Source organism: Mastigoproctus giganteus, chromosome 6 (assembly GCF_048544385.1).
Source record: "Mastigoproctus giganteus isolate SK-2022 chromosome 6, ASM4854438v1, whole genome shotgun sequence".
NCBI classification, from domain to species: Eukaryota; Metazoa; Arthropoda; class Arachnida; order Uropygi; family Thelyphonidae; genus Mastigoproctus; species Mastigoproctus giganteus.
In genome coordinates this window covers 166912235-166939471 of record NC_143580.1, presented here as the reverse complement: position 1 = coordinate 166939471, position 27237 = coordinate 166912235, and the positions used below count along the sequence as shown (strand labels likewise).

At 38.0% G+C, this 27237-nt stretch overlaps 1 protein-coding gene across 1 annotated transcript in view; it reads right to left on the bottom strand.

Annotated features, from left to right (window-relative positions):
* The window catches only part of Ctf4 (Chromosome transmission fidelity 4), a 454523-nt gene that overhangs the window by 257565 nt on the left and 169721 nt on the right, over positions 1-27237 (bottom strand). Inside the window, exons 9-10 of the mRNA XM_090376337.1 lie at positions 27138-27222; positions 6068-6121 (exon numbers count right to left, since the gene is read on the bottom strand). Coding sequence (XP_090232463.1) covers positions 6068-6121; positions 27138-27222 — 139 coding nt within the window. The remainder of the gene's footprint in view (positions 1-6067; positions 6122-27137; positions 27223-27237) is intronic.

Below are 27237 nucleotides of genomic sequence, written 5' to 3'. Positions count from 1 at the left end.
CAAAGCTGATCCCACTTTAATTCTGCATCTATTATTCCTGTAAATTGCCTTAATAATGTTAATCAGTTGTAGATCAATATTTGCCTCCTTCAGTGCTTCCCATAAGTTTTCTTGAAACACTGTCATATGCCTTTTCAAGGTCAATGAAAATCATAAAGTTTTTTTTCCTTTTGATTGGCATTTTTCAAGGATCTGTCGTACTGTTGAGATACGGTCTATACATGACCTCCCGGCTGAAAAACCACTTTGTTCTTCTGATATCTCGATTCGGGCTTCTAAATGGTTCCTGATCCATTTTCCAAAGATCTTTAACAGCAGGTTCAGGACGCATATTCCTCTGTAATTTGAACAGCTTTTCCGATCGCCCTTCTTATAAATTGATGTAATATATCCTGTTATCATTTCTTTCGGTATTTCTTCTCCTCTCAGTATACTATTTAACAGTTTTTGTATCAGAACAGCCACTACTCTTGCTCCATATTTCAGAAGTTCCATGTAAACTCCTCCAGGTCCAGGTGCTTTGCCATTCCTTCCTTCAGCAGGAGTTCCACTTCCCTAGCAGAAACTTTTAAGCCCGAGTCTTCTACACCAAAATCCTCCATCGTCTTGAACTCTTCCCAGTCTTCTTTTTAAAAGTCCTTCGTAGTACTCCATCCAGTCTTTCAAAGGTATTAATTGCAAACCAGTGTTGTGTTTATTCTGTTTTCTCAAGTCTTTAAGGACCTTCCACGATTTCGCTGATTGCTTGAAGCCCAATTTGCTATTAATAGTTGCGTATTTCCTTTCCCATTCTTCATTTTTTGCTTCTACTACCAACCAATTGGCTATTTTCTTCTTTTCAACATAAATGTTCCTATATGCATCATTTCTATTACCCAGCCATTTCTGATATGCAAGTTTCTTTTCCTCTACAGCAGCTCTTACTTTCTCTGTAATCCAGGTCTTTTTTAGTCCTTGGCTCTTCTTTTTGCCTAGGATTTCACTGCTATTTTTTTAACAGTATTTTTTAAATATTCGTAGATTTCTTCATTATTACCTTTTATCTCTATGTTAATTGCAGCATCCAGTCTCTGGGTGAAGTTGTTTCTACTCGTCCTGGAGTAGGTCAACGTTAAATTGATCCACTTGTAGCATTTCTCTTTCCCTGCATTGTTGGTTGTCCACATATATTTTCTTAATCCAGTTCCACTTCAGTGTTGTTTTAACAAGAAAATGGTCGGATCCACATTCGGCTCCTCTATAAACTCTGACATCTTTCAATACATATGTCCCTGAATGTTTTGAAATAATGTAATCTATAACTGACCTAATTTGTCTTGTCTCCTGTGACGAAGTATAGTTATGGATATCCTTGTGTTGTTTATTCTTAAGTTGAACTGTTCACAAAGATTGCACAGTCTATCTCCATTGTCGTTCCTCTCTTTCTCTTGAAATCTTCCAATAAATTTGCTATTTTGTTCAGTTCCTACTCTTGCATGAAATCTCCCATTAGAAATATCTCTTTGTTCTTAGGGATTTTTTCTATTAGTTCTCTCAGATCCTCCCAAAATTCATCCTTCAAGGTATCGGCGGTGTCATTAATTAGTCGGGGCATATATTCCCAAAATACATATTTCTCTCCCATACATTGTCAGTTCCAATGAGATCATTCTTTCATAAATAAATTGCCAGTTTTTGATGTTGTGTCTCAATTTCTTTTTAACAGCAACAGAAACTTCTGCTCTTGTTCTTTCACTCTTATCGACTCCACTCCAAAAATGGTAGTATTCTCCCATTATTTCCTCTCCACATTCTTTTTCTTTGTCTCTGATAACACAACAATGTCTAACTTGAATTTTTGCAGTTCATCCGGAAGAAAGTTTCTTTTAGTTGAAAGGCCTTGAATATTCCAGCATCCCAAAATCATAGTCCTTTTCCGTTTGCCGAGTCGTTTCCGAAAGTGCAGTCCGTTTTCATTTTCACTTGTAGGTCGTTTAGCATTTGTATTTTTTACACTGAACGAGGAGATAGCCCATTGCAGAACCCCCAACCTGGAGGGCCGGGGTGTCTCTCTTAGTCTGGCCCCTACCCTTTGACCTGTCCGGCTGGGAGGCTCTACCAGTAGTTAAGCTACCACTGACTTAGCTCTCCGGGTCATCGGGACACGCAAGCCGCCCCCCCCCCCCACCACCACCACGACAAGGTGGAGAATACCATCGGGGGAGAAACTTCATATCTGACTGCACAATTACTCCCAGGTCTTCTTCATTTTCTACCACCTTAAGTGTAGTACCACACAGTTGGTACGTTTCTCTGGGGTTACTTCTACCCATATGCAGTACTTTTCATTTGCATTTGTAAATTTCAGTTGCCACTTCTCAGCTCATCTGCCCAACTTTTCTAGATCCTGTTCCAGTAGCACGCTGTCTTTACTGTCAATAATAACCATGCCAATCTTTGTATCATCTGCAAACTTGGACATTAAACCTGGTACACCTTCATCAATATCATAGAGAAATATAGAAAACAACAATGGTCCCAACACCAAACCACGGGGGACTACAGTAATAACATTAGTCAATGATGATCAGAGTCAATTCTGTGTTCTCCCTCTCAACCACCCCCTTATCCATAGCAGCAACTTTCCCTTAATGCCATACTGCTCCAAATTGTACAGCAGCCTTCTATGTGTAACAGTATCAAAAAGTTAACTGAAATCGAAGTATATGATATCAAAATTATTCTTTGCATAGATTTCCTTTGTAACCACATCGTGGTATCCAATCAAATTGGTAGCAAGGTTTCCCCTTACAAACCCATGCTGTGTCTGAACTATAACTGCAGTCTTGTCTAGATGATCCTGCATTGCTTCTTTAACCAGCGTCCCCATTACTTTCTTTGGAAACAGGTCTGTTTCCAAGGATTGGGAACACATTTGCACTTTTCCTGTCTGTGGGGACCTCCCCCGAATCCAAGAATGTTCTCACAATTATGACTAAGGGTTTGCTTACTTCCTTTACTGCCTCCTTTACGATAACTTGATATATCCCATCCACCCTAGGTGCCTTTCTTCTTATGTTTAATAACTCTCAGTTATTACAAAGTCATTTAGCTCCCTGTTAGAGTTTGGTAAACTTCTGGCTTCCATTTCTCTACAGAATTCCTCCTGCATGAATGCAGATGCAAAATACTCATTCAGTTTATCAGCTACCTGAGCGGGATCATCAACAGTCAAACCATTGATATCAACTGGACTAATCTGATTCACTCCCTTCCTTCTAGAGTTTACATAATTAAAGAAATCTTTGCTGTTCTTATTTGCTTCCTTTGCCAGGATTTCTCATAATCTGCCTTCAACTGTCTAACGTCCTTTGTGACTTCATTACAGACTACTTCATATCTACTATAGACTTCTGTGTCATCTGATAATTTATATGCATCCCATGCATTTTCTTCTCTGCCACGAGTCTCATTACTTCATCTGACATCCAATTAGGCCTAAACCTTGAAAGTATTTCTAAGTTGGTATGAAAAGTATAGTAGCTTCCAAGATCAATTCCTTGAATGCTTCCCATTTAGAATTTGTTGTTGGTAACATCATCAGCTGGTTCCCACTGTATAGAATTTAAAGACTGTCCAAGACCACCATAGTCGCTTTTATGAAAGCAAAAACCCTTCCCTTTACCAAGATGGCAGTTACACCTTTAAGTAAATCCCACATCAGTACACTGTAATCATCACTGCCACCTTGTGGTTCTTTTATCTGCAAATTCTTAATGCATGAATAATCATTCTTGATCTGATAATCAGATCATGAGTATTACTCTACTCTCTCTGGTTGCATCTCGCGCACATGCTATTGTAGAAAACAGTCATTCAGGAAAACAAAAGCCTTGCTAGTGTGCAAGTGACCAACCGACAAGTTCCAGTCAATATCTGGAAAGTTAAAATCCCCCCCATTATAAGAAATTCTGATTTACTAGCCCACTCTATTTCTCTGTACAGCCATTCACTGCACTCATCAGAGTCATTAAGCCTATAACACACTCCTACTCTCATTTTTGTTTTGGATTCCAATGTAATATTGCTCTGTCTACTTGGCACAAACTAAAGTACATCCATACCGTACCCAAAGCTTTAGCTGTCCTATTCTCATAGGCTGATAGATGTGCTACTTGTTAATTAGTAAACTAGCTACATACACAGGAAAATAAGAGACGAGACAAAATGTTAATATTAGTATTGGCAAAATGATGCAAGAAAAAAGCTCATTTAAGAAATAGTCAGGGGGGGAGGGTTCATCATCACTCCATTTAGTTATTTCTTCTAAGAGAAAAATGCTCATAAGTATTAGTCAAAATTACCCACCACTACAAAACTAGGTGGGAGGTCATTTCAAGCCATAAATTCTTCAATCAGGTTGCAATATAAATACCAGGTTTGCATTATATCTGAAAAAACTTAAAACTGTCAGTAAATACCCATAATCCAACCATTTAATTCATACAACTTAATCACTATTCTGTATATTATTCACAATACATCAGGCTGTGATGTGAATAATGTACAGTCTGTTCATACTGCTTCATACAAAACTTGTATAATTAATCTGAATACATTTTCATTATCAGCAATCTTCAATCTATTGATATCCAAATAATTTATTATGTCAGGACTGCTGTTGTCCAAATAACCTTGCATTTCCTAATTTTATATTTCAAATAAAACTTTTTTATTTGAAATATAAAAAATAATTTCTATTCCAGTTATCATAAAATCATTCAATTCCCAGTTTTGGCTAGGCTGTTGATCCAGAGGTAGATATAACCACTAACTCGTAAAAACTACTAATATTACCACTTGTTCATAATAAAATTGAGTAAAATGCAAGTGATTCACACAACTCTAATAGAGAAAACACATTATTTTCATATATAAATGCATTTCTCAGGAACGTAAACCCCTGCGAATAGCGGGGGTTTACGTTCCTGAGAAATGCTGCGAATACTGAGTTATGGCTCCCATAGTAATAAAGGGGTTCCATTCCAAAGTATGAAATATAATAAAAACTAGTCTAAAATTTTGTCTATGCATGTATTATATGTACCTTCATAATATGACTATGTACATAGACAGCACATAGTGAAATGCAGGCATATGGCATCGAAATGAAAATAAGAAACAATTTAATATTAAATGTAATATTTATTAGAAATTTCAAACAAATCTTTCAAACCAGCGCCTTTGCTAGCTAAAAAACTTATCCCGCCAGTGCTATCACCAGTTTCGCTAAAGTTTTCCTTTTCACGAATGATGAGTGAACTTAACGGAATTTCATTTTGAGTTCGGTCTTCTATCCACAGATTTAAAGCTTTTTCCAAATTAACATCATGAGTTACACAGCAAATTTTTGAAGCAATTACGCGTTTTCATGGACACTATGGCGGATTTTTTCTTCCAATTTCTTGATTGATTGTACCGTTGACTCATTGATTTTATAATGTTTTGCCACTGAGGAGACACTTTCACCATTAGAAATTTTGTCTAGTAACTCAATTTTATTCGCTAATATCATCACCTTCTTTGATCTTTTCACATTTCCCGTGTTATTCGTAGCCATATTTTTGTACGGGTTAGAAAGAACTTGTCCACAATAAAGTCACTTTCTTCCATTAACACACTAGAAAAAGTCTGTTTTACACTGCAAAACGGTAGATTTATCACTTTTGTAAGCATATCAATTTATAAATTGATAAATTTATTCAATTTATAAGCATATAAATTAAAAGGAAACGACGAAACCTTCCATGACAAGCGCATAACACATACTGCACAAGGATTAGAGAGAAACATCCAAGCTCGCGATTTTGTCATCCCTCTCCCCCACCCACTGAGCACTGTTTTGACTGGGAAAGATTATTTTAGCCATGCCTATGTTTTTTTATGGCAGAAAATGTTCACGGCGCTTTAAAATTCACATTTTTTTTAGGTTTCATTTTATATTAAATCAGCGACCGCGAATAGCGGGGGTTTACTGTATTTAATAAAAAAACAAACTATAATATTTTGGCAACACTAGAATACATACTTCATATCCTGTGCCTTGAGTGATTCCAATATTTTCTATTAAACCAAGCTGTCCCTAGAAAAAAAATTATTAAAGTAAAAAAAAAAAAAAAACACTTGATATTTGTATTAACATTATATAAGGCAACAAATGTTAAAAAATCTATCTAGTTTGAAATCGCAGTGTCTATTTCAACTAAAGTTTGCTTTAGTTTGAATAATTAAAAAAAAAAACAAAACACTGAAATAAAAAACAAACTATCCTTATTATGTATTGAACATGGTAATCTTAGCAAGAGAAAGAATGACATCAGCTTGCTCAATCCATTCAAAGGTTTAATCAGATAATCTCAAAAGGGACTAGTCTCCAGATGATACAAGCTGCAGAACTGAAGCCTTTCTTAGCAAGGCCACCCCCCTTTTGTTCCACTAACAAATTGGGTTGCCTTTCTCTGCACTAGTTCCAATAGATCCACATCCTTCTTTTAGGCACTTTTCTAAAATGAGGCCTCCAGACCTGTGTACAGTACTCAAGAAACAGCCTAACAACTGCCTTATACACCAGGATAATCACCTCCTTGTCTATTGAAATTCCGTGAACTGCCCTAGCAGCATAACTATACTACTCAGAGAACTTCATATCTAATTGGACAATTATCCCCAAGTCTTTTTCATTTTCCTCTATCCTGAGTTTAGTATCACACAGTTGGTACATTAATCTGGGATTACTACTAGCCACTGGCAGTACTTTGCATTTTTCAATATTAAGCTTCAACTGCCATTTTTCAGCACATCCCTAATTTTTCTAGATCTTGTTCCAGTACCTTACCTTCATAACTGTCAATTAGCCACCCTGTCAACCTTTGTATCATCAGCAAACTTAGACATTAAGCATAATATACCTTCATCAATATCATTAACAAATACAGAAACAATGAGCCTAGCACCGAATCCTGGTGGATACCACTAATAACATTAGTCACAAAGAGCAGTGACACTGGTAACCACTCTGTATCTTCTCCCACTCAACGATCCTGTTATCCATAGCAGTAACTTGCACATAAGGCCACACTGCTCCAATCTGTACAACTCTTATTTTCAACAGCATAAAAATCATTCCTGAAATCCAAGTATATAATAGAAAAATTTTTTTTACATCCTGTTCCTTTGTTACTGCATCACAATATCCAATCAGATTAGTCCGACAAGATAACCCCTTAACAAATCCATGCTGTGACTGCAGTATAATTACATTCCTGTCTAGATGGTCCTGCATTATATCTTTAGCCAGTGAATCCATTATTTTCCCTGGAACATAATTTAGCCTGGGAGCTTACTTCTTTTGTTGCTTCGCTTAATATAAACAGATAGACCCCCAACCACCATAGCAGCATTTTTTATGTTTAGCTTCAAAAATCTCTCTTCCGCTTTCTTTTCAGTTATTACAATCATTTGGCTCCCTGTTAGAATTCCTCCTGTGTGAATGTAGATGCAAAATAACTATTACATTTGTCAGCCACCTATCAGGATCATCAAGCTGACCAACATGATTCAGTCCCTTTCTTCAATGGTTAATACAAGTAACAAAGTCTTTGCTGCTCTTGTTTGAATCCTTGCCAAGACAATTTTTGTAATCTACCTTAGCTTGCTGAACCTCCTTTGTGACTTGATTATAGTCTAGTTCATATCTACTATACATTATTGTATCACCCAATAATGTACAAGTATCTCATTCCTTTCTTCCCTGCATCAAGTCCCATCAGTCATCTGACATCCATTTAGGTCTAATCCTTGGACAGTATTTATTTTTAGCAGTTCATAGGAAAAATCAAATAGCTTCTATGATTACTTCGCTGAATGTTTCCCATTTAGATTTGGCAGTTGGTACCATCATCAGTTGATCCCACTGCAAACAAATTAAGACAATTTTTCATGCATTAAGAATATGTAGGTAAAAGACTCAGGTTGCAATGATCACAGTGTACTGATGTGGGGTTTACTTAAAGACATAATTACCGTCAAGGGAAAGAAAAGGGCTTTTGCTTTTGTAAGTGTGACTACAATGTCTTAATTTGTATGCAGTGGGAGCAACTGATGATGGTAAAAGGTAGAAACTTTACCTTTTATCATCATCACATCTTTTACCGTTGACAATAATTACATTTTTAAGTAAATCTCACATCAGTACATTGTGCAACCTGGGTCTTTTACTTGCAGATTCTGAATGCATGAAAAATTGCTGCTGATAATCAGATCAGGAATACTGCTTCCTCTTGTTGCCTCTCTAACATGCTTCTATAGAAAACATCTCATTGAATAAATCCACAAATGTTTTGCTAGTGTGTGCCTGACAAACCCACAAGTTCCAGTCATTATCTTCCACTATAAGCCATTCTAATTTACTAGTCCACTCCATTTCTCTATATAGATCAATGGTTTTTGACCTTTTTTTTTTTAATAATAGCACTGTAAGTAATTTGTTTTATTTTGTGGCACCCCTACTCAATTTTCTGCCTGTTAGATCTGATTCTCTCTTTCTCTGTCTGTATATATGTATCTAATTTTTTAAAAAAAAATTAGTTATATGATAGTTATTATAATAATATAATTATAAACAAAATTACAATTCATAATACAAATAATATTATAATTTTATCTTTTATATAGAGGAACTAAATAAAAATCAATTATAGATCACCACAAAATTAAAAAGTTGCTGTACAATGGAAAAAATTTAAACACTTGGTTTAACGCAACTTTTCAACGAGATATTTGTGCCTGGTGTGATTCACAGATCTTTTTGATATCAGGTGGTACACTGGAGAGACACTCCCATTTCTTCCTCAATCGTTTGTAGTCTTTACCTCTTGTTAGCTTTTATAGTGGTAAGCACAGAAAATCCTAACTCGCATAGGTAAGATAAGGATGTACCTTTTTATAATGAAATAAATATATAAATAAAAAAAAATAATAAATAAATAAATAATAAGTTTAAGTTACTTCAACCCAAATTACATGGCACCCCAGTTGAAAACCACTAGTATATATGTTTGTTATACTTATAACAGTTATTAGGCCTATAATACACTTCTAATATCATTTTTGTTTTCCCAGTGCTTATGTCGCACAAAACTCACTCAAGATTGCACTGTCCACAATGTTGACTGGATGCACTGCCTTAGCCTTAGATTTAATATGCTTCTTAACATAACCCTCCACACCCTCTCCCCTGTCTATCCTTTCTGTACACATTGTACTTCCCATATTCATATTCTGCATCCCTACAATGTCTGCATTTGATGACTTAATCAGTATTTAAAATTCATCATATTTATTTACAATGTTCCTACCCCCCTGTTCTTTCTCTTAATTACCCTAGCACATCCCATGTACAGTAGAACCAGGATAAGAAGTTTTCCCATGTACTAGGTTTGGTTTCTTAAAGGGAATGATTGTGTGAATTTTTTTTTTTTTTTGTGGCTGATGCTACATAAGCTCATACGCTTGCTTTCTTGCATCACATGCCGCGATTATTATTATTATTATTTCAACTCTATCTACTGTAATGTATTATTTTCCGGCGTAAGAAGTTTCCCAGGGTAAAAGGTTTTCCAGCATAAAAAGTTCATGATAAAGAATACACAGAGTATTATTATAATGTCGTTTTCCCGCTTAATACGTTTTTTAAATGTACAAATTCTTTATTTTTAATATTAAAAAAATATTAAACAATATAAACATTTTGGTAAACAAACAAACAAGTTAGTACCAAGCATCATTTTAGTTCATAGTAAATCACCAAAGTAGGTGAAACAGCATCTTTTTGATATGTGTATCTCATATTGTGAATGCCTTCACAACGAGTTGCTCTGATATTGTGCTACCTCCAATAAGCAACGGTTTGCCAAGGGATAAGACTAATGTTACCTATTCTTGGTGGATACCACCACCAGGTGGTGGTGGTGGTGGTGGTGGTATGCACCAAGAATCCACTAGCAAAGTGTTGCCTATTCGAGAATCTACTGTCGAAGCACTGCTTATTTGAGGTAGTTCAATATCAGGGCAACTCATTGTGAGGGCATTCACAATATGAGATATTACAAAAATGATGCCATTTCACCTACTTTGGTGATTTACCATGAACTAAAATGATGCTTGGCACTAAATTGTTCGTTCAGTGAATTTTCCTTGGTCTGAGGCTTTCAAAGCCCTAAAACCTTTTTAGTATAAACATTTTGATATAATGGAAGTGACATATTGCAATTGTTTTAATTGATATCCATAATTGGATAGTGTCAGCCACGTGAAGCCCAGTGATGCATTTGCTGTTAAGTTCTGAATTACTTAGTGGATTGTTGCTGTGTATTACTGTAATTGAGACCTTTTAAAGGTATGGTGGAACTCCAAAGGAGCTCATCCTTCCAATTTGGCAATGAGTATTTTGTAAGTAGTTTAATGAACAGAATGTTAAGCAATTAGAAATACTCAGTTTAAAAATGTTTCCCATAGGCAGAGTGAAATTTTTATAAATTCTGAAATAGTACTTAAAAATGATCTTTAACTTATGTATGTGTATCTTTTTCATTTGTGTAGTTAAATGTTCATACCCTTAGGTAATTTTGCATTCTAAGAAGTTCTAAACCTTAACTTCTTATCCGGTTTCTACTCTCTTTATTTTTTCCATGATGGCCCACGGCTGTGCTTGAAATTCATGACACTTTTCTTTCCAGGCTTCTGAAAGTTCCAATATGAGCAGTGCAAGAATCACTTTCACCTCTATCTGAACTCTTGTTAAATCTAAGTCTGTGTATCCTCCCTCCCAAGCTAGCAGTTTTCAGATCTGCCTAACAGTGCCTCAATAGCATCAGCAAATATTCTTGCACCCTTTCTATTTAAGCATATCCCATCCCCGTAGAAGCAGTCTCTCCTGTTAACAAGCACAGACCAGATGAGAAATATTCTACCCCATGAGCTTTGCACAGTCTCTCCAGGGCCAAATTGATTGACAAGGCTCTGAATATGTATTCCTACTATTGTGTCTGGTCAGAATGTAGACACTTTCAGATTTAATCCTAACTTGCAACTTTTTCCCAACACTGCCCTGTACTTGTTAAGTAAGTCCTCAGATCTCCTACTCTTAACACCATTAGAGTCAACGTGTTACAATAATATCACCATTCATGCCGTCAAAAGATATCTGCTCTACGTCATTTACTTTTGCACCTGGCAGACATACCCTAGGCCTATTCCTCCTATCCTTTTTGCACAATCTATTTTCCATTTCCCTGACAACAGCATCACTGACAATATCTCCTGTGGGACCAGCACATTCTGCCTTGGGTATTGTTGCTGTGTTGCCTGATGCAGAAGTGAGGGTGCTGCCAATGAGTTAGGTGCTGAGAGCTTGATGGGCCAGCACCCATTTTAATTCCTTGGAGAGCATACACCTTGTTCTTCAAGATTTCATAACCACCCATCAGAATGCTGAGTTCGTTCCCAATTTACCCATACTCTTTGCACTGAACATATACACACACACAATCCCCATTGGCTTTATCATGTCCCATTCCAGGTAGTGATTAAACATCACATACACAAGGCTGTAATCTGTAAATGAACAGACCTTCAACACTTCACCTCTTCAACAGCACTCCTGTACTGTGAGCATGTTTCTTTGCAGTTCTAGTCTGAGACTTAATTTTGGTGTTAATTTAACCTGAGAGTACTACAGTAAATTAATACATACAAAAGTGCAATAATACATATTACATTATATGTATTACTTGTTACATCCGTAGAGTTTTAAATTAGTTACATCCATACTAGAAATAAAAATTTCATAGCTAAAAAAACAATGTGCCAAAGAATCTCTGAGCTACTTATTGATGGCAATTAAAATGCTACAATTCCACAACTATGCACTACACTACTAATTCCATCATACCAAATCACTAACACAAAAGACTTCTAATACAGTGAAACTTCTCCTAACGGACACCTCTCGTTAACGGACATCTCTCTACAACGGACATTTTCAAATTCGCCAACTCACCTCCATTGGTTTTAACGTGTTTGAAGCTTCTGTCTAGCGGACATTCTCTGTAACAGACGCGGACAGGCAATCTGCACTGTTTCGTTTAGATTAGCACTTAATTTGATCTCCCCATAACGGACAGCGGGCGAGCTCACGGCCCTTTTTCTAGGAACTTTTCTTCCACGTATTGCCTCAATCGTGTGTTTATTTTCTATTTCTGATTCTCTGAATTTTATCAAGGTTTACTTCGCGGTTCTAAACCCTTTTTCAAGAATTTTAAGGCACGTGTTAAACTTCTGATGAATTCGGTGTGTGCAGGGGGGGAAGAATATGGTCGACCTTTCGTCTTTTCAGTTTTAGTTTTGTTCAGTGTCTTGTGAAGTGCACAATGGCTTCTCGTAAACATTTAACTTTAAAAGATAAAGTCGAACTCATTAATGCGTATGATCGGCAAAAAAATAGTGTTCGCAATCTCGCTGCAAAATTCAAAATCAGGAAGACGCAGGTAAGCGACATCCTAAAGAAAAAAAATGAACTGCTCAAACAATTTTGGCAACACGGAAATGATCAGGTTCAAAAATCATTCCCGAAAACTGTTGGACTTCAAATTTCTCGCGCACGTGCTAAAAAAATTCCCATTAATGGGCCTATTATTAGGGAAAAGGCTTTGGAGGTTGCGAAATCTATGGGAGTAAATGAGTTCAAAGCGTTCAAAGTGGGATGGCTAGACAAGTTCAAAACTCGGCATAAAATTTCTTGGAAAACCGTAAGTGGTGAAGGTGGATCTGTTGATACTGGGGTTGTAACAGAGTGGACCGTCAAATTGGAAGATTTATGTCGTGATTTTGAAGCTAAGGATATTTACAACTGTGACGAAACAGGGTTGTTTTTTAAAGCTCTTCCTGAAAAAACAATGAGTCTAAAAAACGAAAAGTGCCAGGGCGGAAAAATTTCTAAGGAACGCTTGACTGTACTATTGTGTACAAATATGCTGGGAGACTTTGAACAACCTCTTGTTATAGAAAACTCACAAAATCCTCGTTGTTTCAAGGGCATAAAGTTGAATCTTTTGGATGTTGACTGGAAGTCTAATAAAAAAGCGTGGATGACACGAGATATCATGAGCGAATGGATAAGTCACTTTAACCAAAACATGATTCGTCAAAACAGAAAAATTATTCTTTTCATGGATAATGCTGCATCTCACCCGCACATTGAATTGTCCAACATTCAAATCATTTTTCTGCCACCAAACACATCTGCAGAGTGTCAACCCTTGGATCAAGGTTAATAAAAAATTTTAAACTTCACTACAGAGAACGTGTTTTAAGACATCTCATTGCAAACATGAACGATGTAACATGTGCGAGTGACCTTGCAAAGAAAATCAGCATCCTAGATGCGATTCAATGGATTTCCTCTTCAGTAAACGCAATTAGAAAACAAACTGTCGTGAACTGTTTTGTAAAGTCTGGCTTCTCAAACGCAAAAATTGAAGTTATGAACAGCAATGTGGAGCACCAAGAAGAAAAGAACTTCAACATCTATTGATAATGTACGATACTTCTGCTACAAGTGACCCTAGCTACAAAGATATAGACTGGAACCTCACTACAGAAGATGGTGCTCTAGATATCAACGACATTATGATCGATATTTTTCAAGAAGTTCCTCATGAGGATGAAGAAATGGAAGGAGGTCATTCTGTCGAAGAACATATTAATGACGAACCACCGATGAAAATAGAAGAAGCGCTCATACAAATCAATCGTTTAAAAATGTTTTTCGCCGCTGAAGAAGATACTGAAGAACCTTCGATGGTTTCTTCACTCCAAACAAATGTTGACAACAAAATTATCAGCCGGAAGAAGGTGCAGAAGAAAATAAATAAGTGATTACTGTATGTATTTTTCTTAAGATAAAGTCATAATATGCATAGCACAATTGTATGTATATTATTTACAAAAATATTGTGCAAAATCTGTATATAATTTAATTTAATTTTACATTAAACGTTTAGCGATTTTTCTTTCTTTCTTTTTTTTTTTTCTCCCTCAGACTTCTTGTTAGATGACACTTCTCTCTAACGGACACATTTTCGTTCCCCATGGCTGTCCGTTAAAGGGAAGTTTCACTGTATTAAGTTGAACTTACAAAATCACTAGTGAAATTACAAATAAGCTAATGAATATGACAGAGCCTATTAAAGTATTTATTGAACACAATTTAATATATTAACTAATATCAAAAAAATAGCAAAACTTGCCAAAAAAACCTAAATGGATTTATTTTAGATCCCTGAAAAAGTCAGCTAGATTTGCATTGTTTCTTATTATCTGTGATGGTATCAATGACTGATATAAGTTGGGTGAAAAGCCATTGTTTGGCTGCTGTCATGACTGCAGTCAACAAGAATGTGCTGCACTGTAAGTTGCTTACAACAATAATGGGCACTGAGATGGATTATTTCCTTTTAACTGAAGCAGGTACGTCAAATGCATATGACCAATATGTGTCCTGAATAAAATTACTTCTTTCTGTTAATTTTGTCTGAATCCAGAAAGCCAAGGTTGTGGTCTCAGCTTTGCTTTAATAGATTGTTATATTAGTTTCTGTTTGCCAGATTTGAAACCATTTTATTCTCAAAGTTCTTTCTATTATCAATTTATATTCTACTAGACATTCAACTGCAGTCAAGTTTCTTGGGTTTTTGACCAGTTCATCTGCTAACTCATTCTTTGGAATGCCAGCATGTTCCAGGAACCAGCAAAAAGTGTCAGCTTGGTTTGTTGTACTTAATTGCCTCAATTAGAATCATATTTGCTTCACAATGTATTGTGAAATAATCATATAATTTTGCAAGGTTGATATTGTACTTAAATAATCAATATATTAAGATCTGTGGGATATCAGGTGACAGACAATGGTAGATATAAGCTTGTTTGTAATCAAGTCAAAGGTTAGGCAAGTGAAGGCAGATTACAAGAAATCTTTGGCAAAGGATTTTAAGAAAAATAGCAAGGACTTCTTTACTTATATAAACTCTAGAATGAAAGGGATGAATCAGATTGGTCCACTTGATATCGATGGTTCGACTATTCATGATCCTATAGAGATAGCTAACAAACTGAACGAGTATTTTGCATCTACATTCACACATGAGCAATTCTGTAGGAAAGTTGAGGCCAGAAACTTATCAAACTCTAGTAGGGAGCTAAATGACTGTGTAATAACTGACAGCAAAGTGGAGGAGAAATTCTTGAAGTTGAACATAAGAAATGCACCTGGGGTGGATGGGATCTATCCAGTTATATTAAAGGAGGCAGAAAAGGAAGTAAGAAACCCTTAGCCATAATTACGAAACCCTCCTTGAACTCAGAGGAGGTCCCAATGGACTGGAGATGTGCAAACGTGTCACCAATTCACAAAGGGTGACACAAGATATTACAGACCTGTTAGTTTAACTTCTGTTCCAGGGAAAATAATAGTCACTCATTACAGAAGCAGTGCACGATCATCTAGGCAAGACTGCAGTTATATTTCAGACACAGCATGGGTTTGTTAAGACTTGTCTGACAAATCTGATTGGACTCTATGATGTGGTCACAAAGGAACTGGATGCAAAAATTAATTTTGATATCATATACTTGGATTTTAGGAAAGCTTTTGATACAGTTGAACATGGAAGATTACGATACAAATTGGAGCAGTATGGCATTGTGCAAGTTGCTGCTATGGATAAGGGGATAGTTGAGTGAAAATCAATGAATACCGCTCTTCGTGGACTAACGTTATTAGCAGAGTACCCCCAGGCTTTGGTGTTGGGCTCCATGTTGTTTTCTGTATTTATCAATGATATTGATGAAGGTATATCAGGAATGTCCAAGTTTGTAGACGATACAAAGGTTGGGTTGTTAATGACAGTAATGACAGTACACTACTGCAACAGGATCTAGAAAACTTGAGCAGATGGGCTGGGCTGAGAGGTGGCAACTGAAGTTTAATATTGACTAATGTAAGTACTGCATATGGGTAGCAGTAACCCAAGAGTAACATGCCAACTGTGTAGTACTACACTCAGGGTAGTGGAGAATGAAAAGGACCTGACGGTAATTGTGCAGTCAGATATGAAGTTTTCTGAGCAGTGCAGAGAGGCTGCAAGAGTAGCTCATGGTGTTTTGTCAGTGATATACAAGTTTACTAGCAGGGATAAAGAGGTGATTGTCCTCTTGTAGAAGGCAATGGTCAGGCCATACATTGAGTACCGCATACAGGTCTGGAGGCCTCACATTTTAGGAACGATGCAGAGCTGCTGGAACAAGTACAAAGAAGGACAACGAGATTGGTGAATGGAACAAGGGTTGCTGTTAACAAGAAAGGCTTATGTTCTGCGAGGTGATCCAATTGAGGTGTATAAGGCCTTGAATGGTCTGAGCAAGCTCAATGCTGATGGGACAAATTCAAATTTAGGAAAGACAATTGTAGAATAGATGTGAAGAAATCTGCCTTTAGCCAGCAGGTGGTTGATAGTTGGTACAAACTTTCATCTGTCGCAGAGGAGGTCGACAACTTAAATATGTTCAAGGCAGAACTAGACAAGTGTTTGGAGTGAATGGATGGGTGAAATGGGAAGGATTTTTTTTTTTTTTTTTTTTTTTTGTTGTCGATGGTATATAAACTTGCTTTCTTGCATCATATGCCTCTATTAATGCTAATGTTTAAATGCTAGCATATAATTCTACAGTATAAACACTGCAGTCTACTGAAAAGAAAACAGTGACATATGAGACAACTGCTGTTAACATGATAGACTAAGTTATCCATCCATCAGTGTACATCTGGACTTTATGACAGTTTTACATTAGGAAAATAATCATATGTGACTGATGGGAATAAAGGCAGGTTGGTATTGCCCCACCCCCATCATTAACACACATCTAACCAAAATAGACTGAATTCCCTAACTTGACAACATTCGCAGCAAGAACTTTAAATAGATGGGCATTGACTGTAGCAAGGGTTACCTGTCTGATGGAAAACACAGGAAGCACTCACATACTCACACCTTTACTCACACAGTAAAGGTGTGAGTATGAAAGGAAATGTTACGAAGGGTGAATGAATAAAAACATATGACTCTGTGGATGAATGTGTGAGAAAGGATGAATGCCGAAAGAGTAAATATGGATATTGAGTAAAATTAGTTGTATGAAAGTAAAGGATGAGTGCGAGTGCATTGTTGAGCAAATGACTTAAGTCTGAGTGAAATGGGCTGTGTGAAGAGGTGAAAGAGATTCTTGCACTGCTTCTATTGGAATGAGCAGAAGACCGAAAAACAAGATGCAGGATATTTCAGAGACGGCTCAGAGTCATTGCAGTACAAGTAAACACATGGGCTGTGTTAGGGTAGCTAAGAATAGAAACAGGTGTATGTATACTTGCATGTACACCAATGCTAGGAGTTTAGTAAATAAATTTGATGAATTTGAGGTATTGCTCAAAACATCAAAGGCAGATATTGTTGGGATATCAGAGATGTGGTGTCACACAGATATAAGGAATGCAGAACTGGAATCTGGGGAGTACAACGTCTACAGAAAGGATAGACTGGATAGGAAGGGAGGGAGGAGGGGTTATGCAATTAGTTAAGAAACACATAAAATCCAAGGAAGTGAAGCCAGTCGACATCGCTGGACAGTGCAGTGTCGAGTCAGTTTGGTGTGACATTAGCATTGGGAGATCAAAATTGAGAGTAGGAGTGTGCTATAGGCCTAATGACTCTGATATTATAAGAAACTGTAAAGGGAAATAGAGTGGGCCAGTAAATCAGAGTGTCTTATAATGGGGGATTTTGTTTTCCCAGATAGTGACTGGAATTTGGGGGCTGGTCACTCACACACTAGCAAGGCTTTTGTGGATTTATTGGATGATTGTTTTCTACATCAGCATGTTCGGGAGGCAACTAGAGGGAGTAATACTCTTGATTTGATTATCAGTAGTGATTCTTCATGCATTAAGAATCTACAGATAAATAAACCACTATGTGGCAGTGATCACAATGTGCTCAAGTGGGATTTACTCAAAGAGGTAACTATCATTAGGGGTAAAGGGAAGGGTTATTGCTTTCGTAAAGGTGAGTACAGTGGTCTCAGACAGTTTGTAAATTCTGTACAGTGGGATCAAATGGATGTCAGATGAATTAATGAGGCTCATGGCAGAGAAGAAGAATGTATGGGATGCATATAAAGTACCAGGTGACACAGAAGCCTATGGCAGGTATAAACTAGTCTGTAATTAAGTCACAAAGGAGGTTAGGCAGGCGAAGGCAGATTACGAGAAATCTTTGTCAAAGGACGTAAAGAAAAACAGCAAAGAGTACTTTACTTAAGTAAATTCTAGAAGGAAATAGATGAATCAGATTGGAACATAGATAGATTGACTATTGAATATTTATGCTCAGGTAGCTGACAAACTGATTGAGTATTTGCATTTACATTCACAAATGAGGAGTCATTCAATGAGGTGAGTGCCAGAAGTTTATCAAATGCTAACAGGGAGCTAAGTGATTTTGTAATAACTGAGAGCAAAGTGGAGGAGAAATTATTGCAGTTAAACATAAGGAAAGCACCTGGGGTGGATGAGATCTATCCAGTTATATTAAAGGTGGTAGCAAAGGAAGTAAGCAAGAAAACCCTTAGCCATAATTATGAGAGCTTCCTTGGACTCAGGAGTGTCCCCATGGACTGGAGGTGTGCAAATGTATCACCAATTCAACAATGGGGATTCAAAGGGTGACAAAAATAACTACAGACCTATTAGTTTAACCTATGTTCCAGGGAAAGAAATGGAATCACTGGTTAAAGAAGCATTGTAGAATCATCTAGAGAAGACTGCATAGGTTTGTTAAAAGGAGGTCTTGTCTGACCAATTTGATTGGATATTACGATGTGGTCACAAAGGAACTGAATGCCAAAAATAATTTTGATATCATATACTTGGATTTCAGGAAAGCTTTTGATACTGTTGCACATGGAAGACTGCTGTACACATTGGAGAGATATGGCATTAAGGGTAAGTTGCTACAATGGATAAAGGGACTGTTGAGTGGGAGAAGACAGAGTGGTGATCAAAGGAGGTTCTTCATGGTTGGTGCCTCCGTAGCCAGATGGGCAGGAGCAGCAGTGCATAGCACATGCTTCTTGATTAGACCGGGGTTCCAGCCCGTGACCACCAAATACGGAGGATGCGGAAAGGTCAGGGAATGACCACCGCATATCCCCGGAGCAATATGGCCTTAGTTGCTAATGCTCCTAAAAACCAAATAACAACAACAACTGCTCTTCATGGACAAATGTTATTGGTGGAGTTCCGCAGGGTTCAGTGTTGGGCCCATTGTTGTTTTGTATATTTATCAATGATATTGATGAAGGTATATCAGGTTTGATGTCCAAGTTTGCAGATGGTACAAAGGTTGGCAGGGTTGTTAATGACAGTAAAGACAGTATGCTACTCCAACTGGATCTAGATAAAGTTGGGAAAATGGGCTGAGAAGTGGCAACTGAAGTTTTAACATTGACAAATGCAAAGTACTGCATATGGGTAGCGATAACAGAAGAGAAATGTACCAACTGGGTGATACAACACTCAGGGAAGTGGAAAGTGAAAAAGAACTGGGGGTAATTGTGCAGCCAAATGTGAAGTTCGCTGAGCAGTGCAGATGGGCTGCCAGGGCAGGTCACGGTCTTGTCAATGATATATAGGCATTTTGCTGCAGGGACAGGGATTGTTATTTGTTATTTGGTTTTTAGGAGCATTAGCAACTAAGGCCATATTGCTCCGTGAATATGCGGTGGTCATTCCCTGACCTTTCCGCATCCTCCGTATTTGGTGGTCACGGGCTCGAACCCCGGTCTAATCAAGAAGCGTGTGCTGCAGGGACATGGAAGTGATAATCCTGTTATAAAAGGCAATGGTCAGGCCAAACCTAGAGTACTGTGTACAGGTCTGGAGGCCTCATTTTTGGAAGGATGTAGAGTTGCTAGAATGAGTACAAAGAAGGGCAACAAGACTGGTGTGCGGAACAAAGCGCTGCTCTTACCAAGAAAGGCTCAAGTTCTGCAAATTGCAGTGCCTGGAGAGTAGGCACCTGCAAGGTGATCTGATTGAGGTCTATAAGGCTTTGAAAGGTTTTGAGCAAGCTGAATGCTGGTGGGATTCTTCCTCTTGCTCAGACTGAAGGGGCGCAATTTCAAATTGAGGACAGATAGTTGTAGAATAGATGTGTGGAAATTTGCCTTTAGCCAGCGGGTAGTTGATTGGTGGAATAGGCTTCCATCTTTTGTTGTGGAAGCTAATAGCAGTGGAGAACCACCAGTTTTCGTCACCACCCTGGGGAGGCAGGTCAGGACAATAGGAGATAACAGCTCTGGTGAGGCTAACCCTGGGGTTAGCCTCACCAGAGCTATTAAGCTTCCAGGAAGAGCCCAGTAAAATAATGATAAAAAATAAAATTTTATTGGAAAGGAAACAGGGGGGGATAGACAGAAGTGGGATAAAAGGGGAAGAGAAAAGAGGGGAGCTGTAGCAAAGGATGTGAGATAAAAGGGCAAAAAGGGGGGGACTGTAGCAAAGTGTTCCCTGGGACAGGAAGCCCATCCTGGTCTGAGTGAAAGAGGGTGATGGAGAAATGGAGCAATCAGGAGAAAATGGCCACCCAAAGTGGTAGGAATGCAAGAACATAAGAAAAGGGATATCTATGGTATGGAGTCCTCACCAGACACTAGTCTTGCACTGTCTCACACACACACACACACACACACACACACACACACACACACACACACACACACACACACACACACACACATTTATATAACAATTACATTAATACTAAAAATTAAACATAAACTTGCTGTCATACTTTTACATTCTCCCTTCATCATTTATACATTTAACACACTCTATCCGTAGCCGAGTGGGCAGGAGCGGGAGTGCAGTAGCACGCGCTCTTTGAGTAGACCGGGGTTCAAGCCCCTGACTGTTGAATACGGTCGATCTGCCAACCCGCACTGGACCAGCGTGGCAGATTATGGTCCATTTCCCTCAGCATGAATTGTTGAGGAGGCTTCCACCCTGCAGTGGGTTGATAATGGCTGCACTTTACTTTTTTTTTTTTTTAATCCTCGATCATTCACTCATTCAGGCACACACTCTTTCACCTTTACATTCACAAACCAAGGGGCAATTAGCATTACCAGAGGCACCCGATGCAAGAAAGCAAGCTTATGCAGCATCAGCCAAAAAAAAAACCACTTCCACTTCGCCCCCCTCTGTTCGTTCGAAATACCTGTCCAGCTGAGCCTTAAACTTATTTAGGCTATCAACTTCCACGACAAGGGATGGAAATCTGTTCCACCAACCAACCACCCGCTGGCTAAAGGCAAATTTCCTCACGTCTATCCTACATCTGTCTTTTCTCAATTTGAATTTATGCCCTCTCAGGTGATTATTCTGAGCGAGAGAAAGAATCCCATCAGCATTGAGCATGCTCAAACCATTCAAGGCTTTATACACCTCTATCAGATCACCTCGCTGGTGCCTAGTCTCCAGACACTGTAATTTGCAAAACTTAAGCCTTTCTTCGTAAGACGCCCCTTTGTTCCATTCACTAATCTTGTTGCCCTTCTCTGTACTCGTTCCAGCAGCTCTACATCCTTCTTGAAATGAGGCCTCCAGACCTGTATACAGTACTCTAGGTGCGGTCTGACCATTGCCTTATACAAGGGAATAATCACCTCCTTATCCCTGCTAGAAAAATTCCTGTATATCATCGACAATACACCATGAGCTACTCTTGCAGCCCGTCTACACTGCTCAGAGAACTTCATATCTGCCTGCACAACCACCCCCAGATCCCTTTCATTCTCTACCACTGTCAGTGTAGTACCACAGAGTTTATACGTTCCTCTGGGGTTGCTGTTTCCCATATGTAGTACTTTACATTTGTCAATGTTAAACTTAATTTGCCACCTCTCAGGCCATCTGCTCAACCTTTCCAGATACTGTTGCAGCAGCATAGTGTCAGTAGTGTCCTTGACAACCCTGCCAACCTTCGTATCATCTGCAAACTTGGACATTAAGCTTGGTATACCATCATCAATATCATTTATAAATACAGAAAACAATAATGGACCCAACACTGAACCCTGAGGGACTCCACTAATAATATTAGTCCATGATGAGCAGTGTCCATTGATTACCACTCTCTGTCTTCTCCCCCTCAACCACCCCTTTACCATAGCAGCAATTTACCTCCAATGCCACACTGCTCCCATTTGTGCAGCAGTCTTCCATGTGCAACAGTATCAAAAGCCTTTCTAAGATCCAAGTATATAATATCAAAGTTATTCCCTGCATCCAGTTCTTTTGTGACTGCATCATAGTATCCAGTCAAATTGGTCAGGCAAGACTTCCCCTTAACAAAACCATGCTGTGTCCGAGCTATAACTGAAGTCTTGTCTAGATGATCCTGCAGTACTTCTTTAACCAGTGCCTCCATTAATTTTCCTGGAACAGAAGTTAAACTCACAGGTCTATAATTACTTGTGTCAGCCTTTGATCCTCCTTTGTGAATTGGGGTCACATTTGCACATCTCCAGTCTGTGGGTACCTCCCCTGAGTCCAAGGAAGCTCTTATAATTATGGCTAAGGGTTTGCTTACTTCCTTTGCTGCCTCCTTTAATATAACTGGATAGATCCCATCCACCCCAGGTGCCTTTCTTGTGTTTATCTTCAACAATTTCTCCTCCACTTTACTCTCAGTTATTACAAGATTCTCTAGCTTACTGCCAGAGTTGAATACACCTCTGGCATTCCCCTCGCTGAATAACACCTCATGTGTGAATGTCGATGTAAAATATTCATTTAGTTTGTTAGCCACCTGAGCAGGATCATCAACAGTTGACCCATCGATATCAAGTGGACCAATCTGATTCATCCCCTTCCTTCTAGAGTTTATATAAGTAAAGTACTCTTTGCTGTTTTTCTTTACATCCTTTGACAAAGATTTCTCGTAATCTGCCTAACCTCCTTTGTGACTTGATTACAGACTAGTTTATACCTTCCATAGGCTTCTGTGTCACCTGGTACTTTATATGCATCCCATACATTCTTCTTCTCTGCCACGAGCCTCATTAATTCATCTGACATCCATTTAGGCCTAAACCTTGAACAGTATTTCTTAGCTGGAATGAAAAGCCCAGTAGTCTCCAAAATTGAGTTCCTGAAGGCTTCCCATTTAGAATTCAATGTTGGTAACATCATTTGATCCCACTGTACAGAATTTAAAAACTGTCTGAGACCACTGTACTCACCTTTACGATAGCAAAAGTCCTTCCCTTTAGCCTTGATGGTAGTTACATCTTTAAGTAATTCCCACATCAGTACATTGTGATCACTGTCACCCAGTGGTTCCTTTATCTGCAAATTCTTAATGCATAAATAATCACTGCTGATAATCAGATCAACAGTATTATTCCCTCTGGTTGCCTCTTGAACATGTTGCTGTAGAAAACATGTCATCCAATAAATCCACAAAAGTCTTGCTAGTGTGCGAGTGACCAACCCACAAGTTCCAGTTGATATGTGGAAAGTTAAAATTCCCCATTATAAGACATTCTGATTTACTGGCCCACTCTATTTCTCTGCACAATTGCTCATTATAAACTCATCAGATTCATTAGGCCTATAACACACACCTACTCTCATTTTTCCTTTTCAGTGCTTATGTAACACCATACAGACTCAACACTGCATTGTCCACCAACATCAACTGGATGCATTTCATTAGATTTAATGTGTTTCTTAACTAACAGCATAACCCCTCCTGCCTTCCTGTCCTGTCTATCCTTCCTGTACACATTGTACTCCCCACATTCCAATTCTGCACTGCTTATATCTGTGTGACAATACATCTCTGATATCCCAACTATATATTTTATGTTGGAATATCTCTGATATCCCAACATAAAATATTATAAAATATTGTGATCAGATGATGAATACTTCAAATTTTGTCAATTTGAAGGTAAGCACCTTCAAATTAGAGTCAATCTTCAAATTGACACAATCTAAGACAACTACAGGGTTACAAAATATTCCCTTGCTTTCTCTACAAATGGGAGAGCAGAGCAAACTATGATCACCATAAGAAAAAATGTCGTCAATCAGCCAATTCTCTCTTTGAGCAAACTGTTTTTGCCTCCGCCTCCCGACAACATATAAAACTGGGCCAAATGAAAATAACTTTTAACCATAGAGAGAGACTATTTTCTGTATATTCTCATATGTCCCAGAAAGAAATGGAGGCTTAGTTATCATTCAAATGTGTCATGAAATTCTTTTAAGGAAATTATAAATGAAAAGACTATAAGGAGATTGTCAAGAATGTGCTTACAGGTTTCAAAAAACTAGATTGCAGCATGTGTGTGAAGGTTTATTTTATGTACAGCCACCTGACACACTTTCCAGAGAACCTTAGTACAATAAATGAAGAGCAAGGTGAAATGTTTCTCCAAGAAAATGGAAAAGAGATACCATAGTAAACAGAATGAAGCTGCATGGTGAGCAAAGAGTTCCAAAAAATCACAAATTCATCCAGGAACAAAAATGCTGTGTTCAACCACTAAATGAACTGATTTAGTGAAATGACTGAGTATCCAAGTACCTTAACATTTGTTATTAATATTGTACTTTAGGGCTTAGAAATGGGTGAAAGTCTTTCTTTTCTTTTTTTCTTTTCTTTTAGTTTTTTTCCTTCTCTCTCTCTTTCTATAGACAGTATATTTTTATTTTTCCCTTTTGTACAAGAATTTGTGAAACAGTGCAAAATCAAAAACAGATTAGGAATCAGCACCTAAAAACAGTACGAGTTCACCTGTTTGCTTTAAAAGAGTAAAGTTTTTAAAATATATAAAAGGTAAGCAGCAGCCATTATCAATCCACTGCAGGATGGAAGCCTCCACAACAATTCATGTTGAGGGATATATACAGGGTGTTTCAGTTAAACGTTTCAGAACTTCTAAGAGGGGTAGGGTACATCCTGACAACTCGAAATCATATAGCAATGTGGGGTCGGAAATGCTTTCCTGAAGCGGTATTGTACACAGAAGTCGTCGTGCGACGTCGTGCAGCACAGATTCGATTTTCGGTCAATGTATGGGCCGGTATTATGGGAGATCACCTCATCGGACCTTACCTGTTACCGTGTCGTCTAACCGGACCTATCTACTTGATCTTTCTGCAGCAAGTATTGCCACAACTTTTGAGAGATGAACAGATTTCTGCATCGACGCAACAGACAATGTGGTTCCAACACGATGGAGCCCCTGCCCATTATAGCGGAGATGTTCGTAACTACCTGGATGTCACATTTGGTCAACAGTGGATCGGACGTGGTGGTCCCGTGCGTTGGCCTGCTCGGTCACCCGACCTATCATGTCTTGATTTTTATTTCTGGGGTCATATGAAATCGCTAGTTTATGACACCCCTGTTGACAATGCTGAGGAGCTGGTTGCAAGAATCGCAGTAGCTGCCGAAGAAATTCGAAATTCGCCTGGAGTATTCCAGAATGTTCGGATGTCCATGCGTCGGAGATGTGAGGCGTGCATTGTAGCCCGTGGAAGAAACTTCGAACACTTACTTTAATCCATGTACCTTTTGCTTCTTTTCATGTATTATTAAAACGATTTCTCACTTACGGTCTCTTTTCTTTTTATGGTACTTGTGTGTACAACACCGCTTCAGGAAAGCATTTCCGACCCCACATTGCTATATGATTTCGAGTTGTCAGGATGTACCCTACCCCTCTTAGAAGTTCTGAAACGTTTAACTGAAACAACCTGTATATATATATATACAGTCGATTCCGGTTATTTGGGACACGTCGGGACTAGTGCATTTTGGCCCGATTAAGCAGCTGCCCCAATTATCCAAAGTTTCACGTAAATAGTTAAAAATACAATGTACCCTTCCCTCCTTTACAATTAAATCACGTTACGACGAACTCACCATAGCAAAGTACCATTCACTATACGATGTGCAGTAAGCGCCGGTCATTGTGATCATGTTTGTGAATTGAATTTTAATTCTATTAAACAATGATTCTAATTAACGAAAACAGGAGGAATATTATCCACAGGCTATAAAAGTAAAGATATATTAAGCACAAATTTACCCTTTATTACCTTATCAATTAAAAAATTAAATGATACGTGAAATTCGGAAGAATATACGTGATAATCGGAATAATTAATACGTACTGTAATATGTACATACTAACTAAAATAGTTGACATTTCTGTTCACCGACATTTGTGGGTGGGGGTTAAAATTTAAAACAGTAAAAAGATAAGCAATCAATAACAAAAAACACAGCACACACAAATTGCAAGTAACACAATATGCGCAAGTGGGAACGAAGTAACGAGTTACAAAGCTTTAAAAATAGGAATGAAGATAAGATTCTGAAAATTATTTTTTTTATATGATTGAAGATTCCATGGAAGTGTAAACACATTTTACCATAATAACCCACAGAATTCCAGCTGTCAGTATTATTGCAAATTCAATAAGATCGAGTTTACTATCTGTTTATGATAGATTGCACTAACAGAAAAGCCCAATAAACAGGTGACTGCTAATTGTTTTATGATTGTGACCTCCAGAAATCCGACCAAACTATGTGGTACGGTCGGAGACAATCATAGGGTAATCTCCAGTGCTGCGGTCTCCTGCCCCAATCAAACAGCATTTTGTCCCAATTAAGCAAAGTAAACCCTGCCTATTTTCTCGATTGGGTTCTGGTTTTTAAGATTTGTCCCAAATAAACAGCTGCCCCGATTAACCCAGCTGCCCAAATAACCGGAATCCACTGTATATATATATATATAAACATAATGTACATATAGTTGGTAATATGATATACATATCATTAAAATAATAACTGAGTTGAATTTACAAATAATCCAGTTATTTAAATATTTAAGGATGCAAAAAATACCTCAGTATCGCAGAATGATAAGTTTTTTCCTCCAGAAGAGTTCCATGACAGACTACATACAGGTATACCTTTTTCATGTTTGTGCCTAGTTTTTTTCAGT